At 44.1% G+C, this 15,759-nt stretch overlaps 1 protein-coding gene across 3 annotated transcripts in view; it reads left to right on the top strand.

Annotated features, from left to right (window-relative positions):
* The window catches only part of ARHGEF6 (Rac/Cdc42 guanine nucleotide exchange factor 6), a 1,071,863-nt gene that overhangs the window by 779,813 nt on the left and 276,291 nt on the right, over positions 1 to 15,759 (top strand). For all 3 annotated transcript variants that reach the window (XM_078688613.1, XM_078688614.1, XM_078688615.1), the window contains one exon: positions 9,021 to 9,160. In XM_078688613.1, coding sequence (XP_078544739.1) covers positions 9,021 to 9,160 — 140 coding nt within the window. The remainder of the gene's footprint in view (positions 1 to 9,020; positions 9,161 to 15,759) is intronic.

The raw sequence follows: 15,759 nt of genomic DNA, 5'->3' as shown, positions 1-15,759 counted from the left end.
ACCAAAGGCAGGCCCTGGGGATGGGTTCCCCGGGGCCATAAGTGGCCTGAGGAGGGGGACAACTTAGCCCCCCTCCAAAACAATAAAAAAAAAAGCCATGACCCGGAGGATGGGAAAAGAAAATACAAATAAAAAAATAAAATAAAAATAAAAAAAGACCGGCATCGCGCCGGAGGCCCGGCCCCCTTTTTGCAGTTCTCGGCAAATGCGCCCCCTGGTGCGTTTGCAGATGGGGAACTAATTCCCCTTGAACACTGGAGGTCCCTGGGGGCCAACTAGCCCACCAGTAACCTTCAGTATGCACCAGGGAGCTGCGTTGCAGAGAGGTGTTCTGAGGCCACGCCCCTTTTTACACCTCTCTGCAATGCAGCTCTGTGGCGCTTGATGAAGGTACCTGGTGGGCTAGTTGCAACCCAGGGACCCTCAGGGTTCAAGAGGAGTTAATCCCCCAACTTAGAATGGGCCACAGGCACGTTTGCACATGGTGAAGGGAGGGGGCGGGGCCTGAGTTGACATATGTGCAAACACACCTTGAGGCGCAGTTGAAGCTGGGGGATTAATTCCTCTGAGGGTCACTGGGGGCCAATTAGCCCACAAGGTACCTCCAGTAAATGCTACGGTGCTGCGTTGCAGAGTCCTGTAAAAAGGGGCGTGGCCTCTGAACACCTCTCTGCAATGCAGCTCTCTGGAACATACTGGAGGTACCTGGTGGGCTAGTTGGCCCCCAGGGACCCTCAGGATTGAAGCAGAATTAATTCCCCAACTTAAAACGCGCCACATGACGTGTTTGCAGACATGTCACCTCAGGCCCAACCCCTTCCTTCACCATTGTGCAAACGCGCCCCCTGGCGAGTTGTAAGTTGGGGAATTAATTCCTCTTCAATACTGAGGGTCCCTGAGGGCCAACTAGCCCACCAGGTACCTCCAGTATGCGACAGGGAGCTGCTTTGCAGGGAGGTGTTCAGAGGCCACGCCCCTTTTTACACCTCTCTGCAACGCATCTCTGTGGCGCTTACTGTAGGTACCTAGTGGGCTAGTTTGACCCTAGGGACCCTCAGGATTCAAGACTTATCCCCAGATTCATCATGTTCATGTTTTGCGAGTCCTTAATAGCGATTATTAAGGAATCGCTATTAAAGACTCGCAAAACGGGATTCATGTAGAAATCGCAATATTTATTGCGATTTCTACTGCTTCCTTATTTGCGATTCGCTAATTGCTAATCGCAAATAAGGAATGGCTTTCCCATTCATTCCTATGGGCCTAAGGGCCCATAGGAATGAATGGGGAGTCATTCCTTATTTGCGATTAGCAATTAGCGAATCGCAAATAAGGAAGCGATTTCAAGGGTGCCAGGGTGTCCAAAGGACACCCTGTAGCACCCCTGAAATGCTAATGTACACTGGTGTTGCGCACACACATGTCCAAAGGACATGTGTGTGTGTAACATACAACTTAGAAAAATGCACTAAAGTGCATTTTTCTAAGTTTTCGCTATTTACCAGTCAGACGTCGCGGTAAATAGCGGTCCCAGATTGCGAATTCGCAAATTTAAAATGGTTCATGAATTGCATTTAAGGAATCTCAAATTGAGATTCCTTAAATGCAATTATTCGCAATTTAGCGATTTATAAAAATGCGATTTTTGCATTTGGGATGATGAATATGCGTGGTTCGCGATATGCATGGTAATGTATTTGTGGTGTAACGGCTGTGTTGTAATAGCATGCATTACAATGAAATGCGTGGTTCCATCATGCATCCCTCCCAAAGTGGTAGATAGATCAAGGCGTCTTTTATCCAAGAATTTCAAGTTGCAGGAAGGCAACTCCCTAAGTGAGACATCTTGCAGTACTGTGACAGCTTATTTAGATGAACTTCGCCTCTGGATACCCTCGCAGGTGATTAGCTGCGCTTTATAAATCCGGTTTGATTGATTGATTGAGTGATTGATTGACAGGCCACATGAAAATAATGTCTTCACACAAAGCAGTTAATAGTTATCCCAGCTCGCATCAACACTGTTCTCTGGATCTGTTCTGGGGAGCCCTTATAACTTAGTTTGGCAAGCAGTTCTAATGGCAGGAATGCTGTAAGAGGAATGTCAGGTCCCGCCAGTTCTATCCAAACATCAGTATGACTATGCTGAAACCCAAAACAATTGCACAAAGTTTTAAACGTATCTATAACTATGATGTGCAATATGAAAAGCTCTAAACCTCATATCTAAAAAGAACTTCAATTGAGACTGTACACATTTGTATTGATATAGATAGAACTGCAAACCACCTAGACTTGTTGGGAAGCTGAAGGTACAGAATGTGGATGAGTTCACTATTCGGGCCGCGGAAGGGCTAGAAACAGGTTGCCAGAGGGGAGTCGCCGAGTCTCAAAAATATCTCTGCATGAAGGTTTCCCCTGCCGCGGAGCCCATGAAGTAAAGCCTACTTATTGTATAAAGTTGGGGCCCTTGGAAATACCGGGAGAGCACTTACATGTAGAACCGTGAGTTTTACCATCGCACACACACATCCCCAAGGTTAGGGTACGCCTTAGCATGCGTTTACCGCCGGGGGATTCTCTTGGTCCTGATGAATGCTTTGCTGATTTAGCATTTGCTAGCAGAAACATGTTGACCTCCACACTTTTTAATTAGGACACATCTAGTTCAAGTTTATAACCACTTAGTGTCCAATTCACTTGTTTTTAATGACCGATGCCTGTCCCTTTATTAAAGTTGGTTCAGGGATCAGCCCACCATCTTTTAAATCACTACTCACTTACCTGGGCACCACCTCACAAGTCAAACAAAAACCAGCTCCGCTGTAATTCAGGCGTTGTAGCACACCGGATAGACATTCGGTCTCCCTGGTGGGAACCCAATGATGAAGCATGTCACCAATTAGGTTGGTAAGTGAGGGTTCTTTTAAAAAACAAAGGTTTTTTCACTAGTCACACACCCCTTTGTCTTTCAGTTTGTATTTGGCTGCAAATTCCATTGATTCTACTTTGATATTTATTGTGCGCCGCTAGTCACTCTTTTGTTGTTTAATAGTTCAAGAGAGAGTGTTGTATTTCTATCTAGGACCCTAATTCGATATTCCTAATTTATGCCCTTATGTGGTTATAATAAATAATATCCTTATAAAGGCATAAGAATCATATCCATATTTAGTCATAGCCCATGCAGTCCAAATTAAGCAAGGCTTCTTCCCCAGACTCCTAGAGAGTACAACGAGTTCTTTAAACAAAACAAACCTCCAGCAACCTGGGAAATCCCCATGCTTCTGTTTTGATTTGTCCTAGAACTCCTGCGAACACTGAAAGAACGGCCAGTTCTTAGTGACATCTTTATTGACGTCTTATGTCCAACCTTACGTCAAACCCGGCACCTTTCAGGTATAAATATACCAACGTTGCCTTAAGCAAACACACGGTTGTTTGGAGCAGAGCGGCTATCTACTTGCCCGAGAGCCCAGCTGATGCGAGAGCCCACGGACGCCGCCCCTCCCTTTTGACGCACTGAGAAAGACGCTGTCTTTTTCTCCAGCCGAGAAAATCCAGCTCCGGTGTTTTCAGCCACCCTTGCGGGTTGCTGGGATATCGAGTCCTGAGAGAGAGATACCAGACCTCCTGCTTTCTATTACCCAGGTACGGAGCTGACTAAACCCTTAAAGAGAATTCTTGACTCAGATTCTTGGCAAAACCAACTTAACTTAAACTGCTACTTACTTACTCCTTCCCAAGTATTAGGCTTAGGTCAGGTACACCGGGGTAGGCGTATTTAGAATCACCAGTTGAGTACGTTAGTCAATGTATATATGTATGTATATATTTTATCCATTTTAAAGTATCATATGGCTAAGAAACCATATCAATGCTTTTACAGTATTATTTCATAATACTACTTTTACTGTACGCACTTTACTGTATAAGTATTGCAATTATGGCAATTCATTTCTCTTGCATGAGAAAGAAGACTGCTCAATAAATAACACCTTTTATTGAAAACGCCAGTCTCTCTATTTCTCTGCACTCTGGTGAAACTAAGTATGCACGATTGACTGAGTAAAATAGCTGTCTATTGTTTTCACACGACTCTAGAGATACACTCTTATTCTGAGGGAGCAAAGTTGTCATGTTTTATGGTTGTCAGAAGCTAATCCCTTCTTGTCTATCCAGGGAAATTAAACTCCTCCTTGTTTATTTGAGAAAGTGTCTAGTGACCTCTGAGCTAGCTGGCAAAACTAATTAAGTCTAATATAGTCAGTAGAGACCTAGTCGACCTCAGTCCTACGTCTACACTGCTGTTTATATTATTCCAATGCGCAGAGCCTATTTGGAATATAGGAACTACACAACAAGAGTGGCCATAAATATTTAATTGTTTACCCCTTCAACCTTGGTCAAGGTGTGGGGGCACTAAAGCCAATGTTTACCCATGCATTAAGGGTTAGGAGGAAGGGTCCAAATTCTCCATCTTCACCTTGGACATAATGAATGGGTTTAATGGATTATCCCCCACACTTCATAGATGGCAAGGGAGACCACAATTTCCCCTTTTACCTTTGAGTAAGTTGAGGAGGTATAAACCTGCAGCCCACTACCCTCTCTTTGGCGGTGTCAAACTCACATTAAACAGCAGAAATACAGCCTTGTGGAAGATTTCCTCTAAGCATATTCTGTCTGCCTGGTCTGAAGTTTCAATTTAGCAAATAATCTAAATACGAGGTGTTCTGAGATTTAGCAGGATTGATTGATTGATGTTTTGTTACTGTTGGAATTCTATTATCACATATAGAAGTGGAAAGATCATTTAAGGCCAAATTGGGATCATCAAAGGCGCTTTCACCATTTAAAAGCGCAGAGAGACACCACATTATATCCACACGGTTAAATAACACTAAAATGCGTAATGATGATGTCCAAACTGTTTTAAACTCGGTTATTTCACTTAGGTTAGCTAGTTCGAATAGGATTAGTTGATGGTCTGTCCAGCAAATGGGCCACGTGTCACCTACCACTAGCACATTGTCAATGGTTATAATCATTTCAAGGGTGTTACTTGTGTGGATCATGGAATTCACAAACTCCATTCTCTTTAGAGTCACCCTCATGCAAATTGTATCCACACAAACTACTGCTTTGGTGTGACCTAGTGTGAATGTACCACAAACATCAAGCTAGGGCCTAGCAGTCTCCGTCCGTGTGCCTATTCACAAGTCCCATAACAAGAATTGCAAGTGACCTCTGCACAGGGATTTGACAAAGACAAATCTATAGACCAGTACAGCACTTATCTCAATCCAGCACCATTTCGCAGACCAGCTCTCTAAAAATCACAGCAGTCCACATCCTTTTTCACCCTCTCTATTACAAACTATGATCTTAAACCCATTGCGGATAGCATTTGCCATGTTGGAGCAGAGGAAGTTTGCAGCCTTGTTTCTCTGAGGAAAACCTAGTCCAACTGTTCAAATATTAACTGTTCAAACATTTCTCTTTTTTGTTTTCATGTCTCAGTGCCTTTGCTATGCCCTAATGCCTTCTACATGTGCCTACTCCATGAGTACATGGCATTGTAGTTTAAATAAAATGCATCTGGGCAGCAAGGTGCCGGACAAAATCTAAGCACATAAAAGAGTGTCAAAAAGGCATTGACTCCATCTCAATGAAAGAAGATAACTCAAACAAAATAGTTTAGGAGTAAAAATTACCCTGAGCATCTCGGAAACTCTCTGCAGAGTTTTACTTTATTGCCTGCCACTTTGGGACAGATGGCAGGTTAAATGTAAATACTCACAATTAGTATTTTCTGAGTAAAGGCTAGAAAGAGTATCACATGCATTAATTTCACCTCAAAGAATAAATTAAATAAGGTAAACAAAACAGTTAAGTCATTCTAAAAAAACGCCTGTGTTGAGTGCCATCCAGTTTTACGATCAGCCCGTTCCCGGAAAGTTAAGGGAATTAAAAAATTACCTGAACCTTTTGTGTCACTCAAATAATCATTTAACCAGCAAAATGTACCGCAGGATACAGACTAATACGTTTGCAGTTGCCTAACAACCCCAGAATCTACACGATAGTGAGATAATTGCAGCAAATCCAAAGATAACCAGAATATTCCCGTCTAAGATTGCCGTCATATCTATGGCTGGATTTTCCTCAGAATATTCCCTAGGTCTAGCACCTCCCTGGTACGATAGTGCCATAGTTGGAAGATGGCTGCACTCATGTTGGGCATGCCCATGGTACTGTTGGGTAGCCTCTGGAAAAGTGGAGCCGTGCAAGCCCGGTGACCGGTGAAAGCGCTGCAGAGGCGACATGTGCAGGTCTTATACTCGAAAAATGATGATGCCTCAGCCATGCAGAATATTGGGGCCCCTGATTTTGCAGATTTGAAGCAGAACCTGAGGTCAGGGAGACCGGCCCGCAACAGAAGACGAATTACTCCGGCAACCAGTTACGATCAGGGTCGTCTTACTCAACAAGAGAGAGTTAGGGTCATGAGGGTATTTGGGAGTCTTAAACCCTTAAACCTATCAGAAGATACCATTGCAGGTGGGAGGCAGGATTCTGGTCAGTACAGGATTACAAGGGCCTCGGCAGAAGTGACATCACCTGGGATCACCAGAGATCCAGAGTCCATATTGGAAGGACTACATTACGAAAAAGCCTTGCCTGATGACAGAAGACTGGCATACGTTTGTCTTCTACCAGAACACACTTAACACACAAGTCTGCTCTGTATCCCTTTGTTATACAAACTATGTGCATTGAGCAACAACAACTCCGGCTCCATCAGAAAGTGTCACTCATTGTCTTTGAAATGTCACTCATAGCTTGGCAGCTATGGATTTGAGTATCATTGTCAGACATGGAGAGAGTCACCACTTTGCTAGGTGTCGATAAATCCACTGGGTTCTGTTCCCATCAGAAAAGGAACCTCTAATGACAGCCCGCCTAGCAAAGCAGCCACCCTGTTCACCTGCTTCTCCTCTCACGATTGGAGTGCTTATATTCCCCATTGGAAGTCATGATTCAGTCAAACTTCTGTTTGACAGAGAATTTTCCAAGAACTTACAGTTGCACAAAGTACAACCCATTCATTACACTACGCTTGAGGGCTGTTGCACCAGAAAACCTGCCCTTATCAAGACTCTTCAAACTCGCTCCTAGGGGTCAACATTTTGACATTAATGACCCTTTGGATTGCCTTCCCTTATGAAAGGATTTTTATTTTAAGTAACTTTATATTAGTATCTGAAAGGTATTAAGCGTTATATTTTACAAAAGCTGCTGTTTAGTCCAGTGTGCGGGTGATAAATCCTTCATAGCAGTACATGTGTTTCGACAGTCAGCCATGCCACCAGTGTAATAACAGAAATTCCAAGTGTTACTCCCCGAGGGCACTATGAAATGGAGTATAAACCCCTAGGGCTTCATTACGTACTCAGTGCTATAATTGGACACGGTAGCTTTGTCATGGAGCTCAGACCTTTTGGAATTTATGCCGGCATCCACTCCTTCATATACAAATCTCTCAACTTTCATGCACCTGTCCATATATGTAGGCCATCGTTCAAAATGCGGCAGAGTTGGACAAACCCCACAATATTGCAATGTAGCGCCAGGCCAAAACCAATCCTAAGATGCAGAGCAAGCGCTTGTATCTGATGCTCTCCTGTTCTTCCCACATGCCAAGTGTACAAAGCTTTATCGGATCAGTGTCAACCCTGTGACCACTACCAGTGTTTGTACCACACACTTCCAGTATGGCTCCAGGGCGGGGAAGTCCCACAGCTATGCATAAAGGTACCAATCTGACCCCAACCCCAGATTAGTTCATCACTGTCTGCCCACCTGTCCTAGCCTCTAGTGCAGTGGTTCTTAACCTGTGATCTGAGGACCCCCTGGGGGTCGGAGTAGCCTATTTAGGGGATCCGCAACTGCTTCGAAAATTAAATGATATTAACAGATCAATAAAGTGTATACAAATAAGGAAACAAAATGTAAAACTGAAATTTAAAAACAATTCTGTAAACCTGAAGGAATAAGAAATTGGAGGCTAAAAGTTAAGTTAGTATTCTCAGATTGATTAGTGGAAGCTGTGCAAGTGCATCCAGCAGAATATAGTAAGAACGATGAATGGCCTCAATTGAATTTAGAAAAGCTATCTTCCCATTAAAATTAAATGTAGATTTTTTATAATTGTTTGTGAATTTAATACAATATTTAATCATCTGGTTATATGATGAGAATGCTTGTTTCTGTATTTTTTGTGTATTCATTTGCTGTTCAAATCATCGAAAATGCTTAGGTCGGTGTCTTCTTCTTCCAGTTATGGCTTAGTGGGGTTCCCTGGATTCCAATAATTATTCAATGGGGGCACCCGAGACCCAGTAACAATTAAGTCGGGGTCCACAGAAGTTAAAAGGTTTTTTTTGTTTTAAAACCTCTAGTGTAGTATATCCAGTGTGGAGCATTTAATTGCACAAGAAGAAATCTTACCTTAGTCGCCACCCTCAAAGGATTTCTTGAGAAACAATCCTCTGATTCAGCCCTCGACTCCTTTTCCCTAATTAAGTGACAGCCACCAGACTGTAAATAATGTGCTGCTTCGCTTATTACTAGTGGAACTTGGGACTGAAAATACCTTTAGGCCTTCGCTGTTGTGGGTAAAGAGAGAAGACAATAGTTCCTAAGGGGTAATTGAGTCAAATATGAAAAGATACAAACCTTGAAATTTACAAGGATCATTTGTTTTATGTATTTTTAATTCTAAGCATCAGATCCGTATGTTATTCCCCAAAACGTCTGAATAGGCAATAATTACAATACTCAATAAATTCCAAACATTTTCAAGTCTGATTTTAACTATTTATTTTACTTTTGTGATGACTTGTTTCTAATACGGAATTGTTGAAATATTTGTGTTTGGTAATTATGTTCAGTTTGATGAAAGTGCAGTATTTTCTGATCTTTGTGGACCTAAAATTGTTTACAAATTTCCATAGGCAGCATGATAGAAAGAATAGTGGTGTCCTGTAACAACAGCCAAGAGTTGCAAGAATGGATCGATCACCTTCACCGCCTAACAAAAGGAACATGCCCAAGCACTCCATTATCAAAAACACTGTCTTGGGGCGGCCACTCGGTGAGTTTTGTCTGCTTTTGTATTGCGCACCGTGATAACTCATCTAATTTGTGTGCTTTAAACTGTTCATTTCATAGTTTACATATTGTGCAGTGATAGCCCTCTGTGTAGCTTGGTGAGCAAAGCTTCTTTCTCCAGGAGGGTTTATATAAATAACATCCTGTTTGAATAGACTTCCATTCTGAGTTCAGAATCTCCTAGTATGATTAATTTGAAACAGATCCTGCTTTAAAATGAATTGTTTTTCATGAACAGAACTTGCTTTCACCTATACATCTTCTGCTGCAGTGACCCCCGCTCAGGCACCTCCCCCTGTAAGAAGCTTACTGCACCTGCGTGTGTCTGGAGTCTCCCTAGAGCACTGCTCAGTTTGCCAGTCCGAGAGGTCCTTCAACTATTTCTTTCTGCTCTACTATCTTCAGGTTTGGTAGTGACCTCTACCTCCTGCTTGTCATAAAATGGCCATTGTAATATTCAAACACTTTCTTTAATTGAGGACTGGCATAAAGTATGAAACACAGATCAACCATAAGAAACAGAGATGTCAATGATTCATCCCCATTTAGTAACTATTCTCCAACACCGAGTGTAAACACCAGTTCAGCCTCTGCAAACGAGGCTGGAGAGGTTGGGTGGATGGGGTTGAAAATGAGTGAGGGAACACACCAGTGAACTTATTCCATACCTAAACCAATTATCCACTCTCCCACTATTCCATACCTCCAGCTCCGGGTCAGTCTACATTATCATGGAAGCTTAATTTGCCAAGCGACGTATTACAATGCACTGGAAACTGCTATCGGGCCTCAGGTGGAATGGAGGAAAGTTGATCTTCAAAGATCAACCGAACTGGAAGGGGGTGCCCTTCTTAGAGAAGACCACAAGGGAAGTGCTATGTTGGGCCTGTAAGGCACTGGTTGACGCGCTGAGAGAAGGGGAGGTTAATGCTGAAACCACCTCCACGGGTTCAATGCCCTTATGCCCCCCAGAAATGCTGATACAGACTATTGGACTCAAGACCTGCCATTCCCCCAATACCAGTTTATCCTTCCACAACCGGGAAGAGTTAACTGAGACCTAGATTTCCCAGAATAGACAGCACCTTACTACTTATTCTTATTCTTCGTTGTCATCTGAGTGTGAAGGGAGGACACTGCGGTGATGTGGGATGGGTGGAAATTTGGGCTGTTCAGTTTTATTATTGGGAATACCTGTTATAAGTTTGGTTAATGCACACAACTCATTACTCATACTACCTACGATACTACTGTACTTTTGATGCAACACCTTTTTTGGGGGGGAGTTTTATAAAGCTGAAACTCGATCTGAAGGTAGCTAAGTACCAGTTGCGTTACAGACGGACACATTCATTTTGTTAGGCATGAGGAGATTAAGTGCTTTGCCCAGAATCACAAAATGTTGATCATCCCTGCCGAGACACAAACCCGGTTCTTCAGATTTGCAGCCGACTGCTGTAGCCGATAGCCGTTAGGCCACATCCTCCCCCCCCAGGTGATTGCAGGAGCCCCCGCGTCTCTTGAATCTGACAATCTACAATTAACTACTTACACAGATGACAGGTTGGGTCTACTGGGCATGCTTCATACTATTCTTCTGTACTTGCTTGATGTTTATATGAAAATCAATCAAATATTAAAAATAAATAAATAATGGAAGCCTAATTCCAGCTGTAAGTCTCAGCCTTTGGATACTTGACAACTCATGATGTGTATTCAGGCTCTTCTTTCTCACTTTCAGGAATGATTGACAACTTCACTTTCTATGCATACATGATGCCATCCCTCAGAAGCCCCCCTTTGATTTCCTAAGATGTAACATGTGCCTCATTATTGATACTTTGTTTTTGATATTCTGCAGTTCCTGCATCTGCCTCTGATTAGCCTGACTTTCAGGTAAATTCAAGATGCTTACCTTGTCAGTGAAAGTAGCTTTTTGTTCATTGGCTAAGGCATCTTTGTCTTATGCTGCCCAGCTCTGCTGTCACAGTACCAATGGCTTCTTATTACCCTTAGTTGAAAGTCTACATGTCTTAACACTGAACAAGGAGCTGGATCTATCACAAAATAATGCCTCACCTGCTGTCTGAGGTGGCATCCCCACTAAGCAAATATTGGCAGTACCAATCGTACTGTCTTGGTATTTAATTTAGGATTTCTTGTTAACTTGATCTTGAGGCAGAATTGTGCATGTACTGAATTCCTTTGATTTTCTTGTGTCTTTTATCAATGACTCCTGTTCTGAGACCTTTAAAACAAGACCTTTCAAGTGTTCCTCTTTTGCCATGAGCAACTAGTCTAAGCTACACATTAAGGTTTTGATGGGGAACAGCTTTTTAGTACTAAAATTGGTTTGTCCTAGTGTTGTGTAGTTCCTGTAAATCTATATAGGATCTGCACGTTTAGACAACATAAACTGTGAGATTGGTGTTCAGCCTGATTACAGACACCTCCACCGGATATGTTTGCCTGTAGACCAGCTAGCTCACAGTACCACTATGTGCCCCTCTTACCAAGGAGTGAATACCTTCTGGTAACTATAGAACATGACAACCCTGACCCCTCAGGGATTGCAGAAACTGTACAGTACTTTTCGCTCAGTCACTCGTGCACACTTTGTCTCAGAGAGATACACAGAATAAACAATGGGGACATTTTCAATAAGTATTTTTTGAACCAGCGTCATTCTAGTGTAAAATACGTGTGCTGCAACAACCATAAGACAGAAACAGATATATATGGCTATAAGCACCAACAGGATAAACAGATGGTAGAATTCTACCATAGCGCTGAATCTATGAATATATGCAGGCATATAAATACATGACAGTAGCAAAGCTTACTCCTATTATTCTAACCCTAACTAGATGTACCTAAGTGTACCTAATATGTATGTAGGTGTATAGCCAAAACTCCCCCTAGGAAAGAGCCAACCCCATTACCTGATGTGAGAGAATGAAGGTCCTCGTATTGGTTCCAAGCTGGACACCACGCAAGGGATGTCAGACCACTGCGTGCTGGAGTATCTTTCTCCTCTGCCTTGCTCAGCGAAGATGTGGTGCTTATAAACCCAAAAGGTACCCTCAGGGGTTCTAACTTGCTGTGTCATGTTGACCGAGGATGACAATAGTGATGAACCTTATACAGTTACTTTACAGAAGATGGTAATCCTGCTCTGATTCTGAGAATACTCATGCATAATAAATTAGGCTAGTTTTCGGAGAAAACCACATAACATTTATGCAGCACCTAACTAGGTAAACTGTTAGCACAAAAACCGTTATGTAGTACAATGGTAGGGTAAATGTAGGTGAAAAGTTAGGAGACTACCAAGGCCTATATTGAGGTACAATGGAAATCATAAAAACAGCATCTTAAGGCTGTCAGGATCAGGAGTTCCTCCCAAAATATCCCATTCCAGTATCTCCAGGCTCTTGCTCCATCACTTCCTTCTCCAACATCTGCAATGGTATTGTAGCTGTTTAAACATTTCTCTTCTCGTCTTTGTTCCTCTGTATAACTCGTTTGACTGCATCATGCTACAGAGTCCCTTTGCCAATATCAGATGTTTGGAGGTTCAACAAAAAAGTGTTTCATGTGATGCTGTATCACACACCCTTTTGACACTAACTGACTAGCAGTCTTTCTTGGTATCCCCTTAGAAGACTGAACAAGGTCATGTCTCCAGCAGCCATGTATGCCAAACCTCCTGGCAGTAAGGAGAGTGTATTCCTCTAGTTTGTGGCCACATGCCCCTATTGCTCTCATAACGGGCACAGATTATATCCCTTCTTTTCATGTAGTCTGCCTTGTGGACAAGAAGGAGAATGCAAGAAGACAGAGGCTATAGTTGTGGGCTTTCTGGAACAGCTCCCCTCATCATTGGGTGGCAAATACAGTAGACTTTTGTCAAGGTGTTATAAGGGTTGTTCTATCTCTGCAAGTTGATATCAACAACAGAGCTCATCATGGTGGTGGATAAACTGGCCTCAAAGCATGCCATGAAATAATCCTTGGATAAGGCAGACTCTTTTTTTTTAATCCATATGTACAATAAACATTTCTTGCAATGCTAAGCCAAGCTAAAGTGCATAGATTTCACTCCAAAGGTGAAAACCAGAATGCTGAACATCACATTTAATATAAAAGACCTATTTGGACAGGAGGCAGATGTCTGCTTGTTAATTATCAAAGCAGATAAGAAAATGGCAAAAGGAAGGGGAGTTCTATAAGCGAAGCACCAGTGAAGCAGGCTTGCTCAACAACAGGTGTTTGTTGTCACCTACCCTGTTACTTCAATAGGCCTTCTCTTTGCCATTCTGTGGATACTAGCACTAATACCCCTGTGCAGTCAGAGGGGGTTAAGGTCTGCACAGCGTCTCTGGAAAGGAGGCTTCTGCATGAGAGACCCCAACTCTTATGGTTAGAAACAAATGGGTGCTAGAAATATTGACAGTAGGCCAAACGCTGGCAAGCTACCACCCCAATCCCCATCCTTGCGATGAAGTCTGCAAATATAATTGGCAGCTGGAAAATGAAGTTTCAGATACTGCTTCACAAAAATGCAGGTGAGGAAATTTCAATCCACAGGATAATCCAAGGGAACTACTTCAAGGACTTCGTATGCAGAAAAAGCATAAGAGTTGGCAACCCTTTACAAACCTCAGGTTGTTGACAAGGTTGTCCATAAACAGATTTTCATTTTGCTCTTTCTGTAAGAAGTAGTACGGTACTTGTGAGAGGGTTCTTTCTTGTGTCCTCTAAATCTGAAAGAGACAATTAGTTATAGATTCCTTACCTTAGGATTACCCCCAGGCATCAGACTGGATCCGGAGAATATTTTCTCAGCAGTACCCCTGAACGTCGGTAGGTGGCGTCGGTCGACTCTTCGTTTGGCATCGACGCCGTGATGACATTGTGGTATTTACTTAGAAGCTGTCCCTGCACGCTGACGTCAGTCCTTTCTTTTTCCGTGACACCCAGAGCAGATCCAGAGAGAGTGGTACCCTTAGTTGTTTTTTGACTCGTGATTTTTCGACTTTTGTCAACATCTTTTTCGAGTCGTTCAACTCCTGGTGCATGTAGGGATGTTCCATCATCGGACTCGCTTCAAGCCTTGTGACTCTTTTCACAAGTTGATGTCAGTCACTAACCTGCACCTCGTGCGTCTTTGGTGCCTGGTGCGCGACCACGACCCGAAGTCGTGCTCCGACTGTCGGGCCATGAACCCGAAGTCTTTGCGGGAGCGGTCCCTAAAGTTTCTGGAGGTCTGGCAGTCAGCTCCATGCCATTCGAGGTCCCGGTGGAGCGGGAGGTTGTGGAGTCACCACCATCACTCCTCATCGAAGTCTTCGGGTAAGTCGAAGCACAAGAAGAAGGTGAAGAAGCACAGTCGCTCTTCGGCTTCTCCCCGTCCGTCGGCCGATGCAATGTGGGACGCGGAATGTTGTTGCCCTTCGACTCTGCCCACGGAGCCTACTGGGATGGCTCAGAGCTTCCCTCCCATCCCAGGTGCCAGAGCGTCCCCTGATCATCCTTGTGCATTTTACGAATCTCTCCACTACTTCTTTGGGCAGCACGACTCAGCTGGCGCGCCTTTGGGCATCTCAGACTTGTCTGGGGTCTCTAGGCCTTTGATGCCGGGGGCTCCGGCCATGGCGCCGCAGGGCCCCCAGGGATCTTGGCCTGGATCCGGATTGATGCCAGTCAACCTCACAATGCCTCCTCTGGCATGGATTCCGCTGACGACACCTCTGCCACTTCCGAAGCCGGTTGTGTCCCTGGCCGGCGTCGGCCTCCCCCTCGACTCGGACACGGAGCCGTACCGGCATCGACCGTCGTCACTACCAGCACCGACCGGTACTTTTGTACCATTGTTCTACCCTGGCGTTCCCTCCCGCCCTGAGTGGCAGCCGTAGGAGGGTGAGGAGGACTGGGTGGGGTCTGTTGACTCTTTGGCATACTAGCTTTATGAGCAAGCCTGGAGAGAGGAGTTGGGTGAGGCTAGTGGTCTGGATACCTCCCCAGACCTTGACATGCTTTCTCCCCCTACCGTAGCCATGGAGGAGGGAGCCTCCTACGCTGTGGTGTTGCGCAGGGAGGCTGAGGCCTTGGGCCTTGAGCTTCCTATGGTGACAGTCAGGACTAACCTCCTGTCTGAGGTGCTTCAGCCAGCAGCGGCCTCTTCGGAGCACCATGCTACCGTTCAATGAGGCCCTCACAGACATCCTTCTGGGCACTTGGTCCAAGTCCAGCACAGGGGCTCCTGTGTATAGGATGATTGCCCAACGCCACCACCCGGGCAACCCTATGTTTGAGGCATGTGGGCTGCTGAATTAATATCTTAGCATAGATTGCCGCCTAGTGTTGGGTCCGGATGTTTGCACCTTGTTGTCTTGGAAGAGTCTTTGAAGTATCCAGTGATAGGTGACTCCTCCCCTGGACTACAGTGCGCATGGGCATCTTCTCCATCTTCAGAGTGTTTTTTTCCACCATTGGGTTCGGATGCACTTCGACAGCTCCCACTTCTGGACCGAAGTTTTCCAACTTTCTAAGGCCAAAACCTTCTACATTCGACTGTAT

This window comes from Lissotriton helveticus, chromosome 4_1 (assembly GCF_964261635.1).
Source record: "Lissotriton helveticus chromosome 4_1, aLisHel1.1, whole genome shotgun sequence".
In the NCBI taxonomy this organism is placed as follows: domain Eukaryota; kingdom Metazoa; phylum Chordata; class Amphibia; order Caudata; family Salamandridae; genus Lissotriton; species Lissotriton helveticus.
This window is presented reverse-complemented; position numbering and strand designations above follow the sequence as displayed.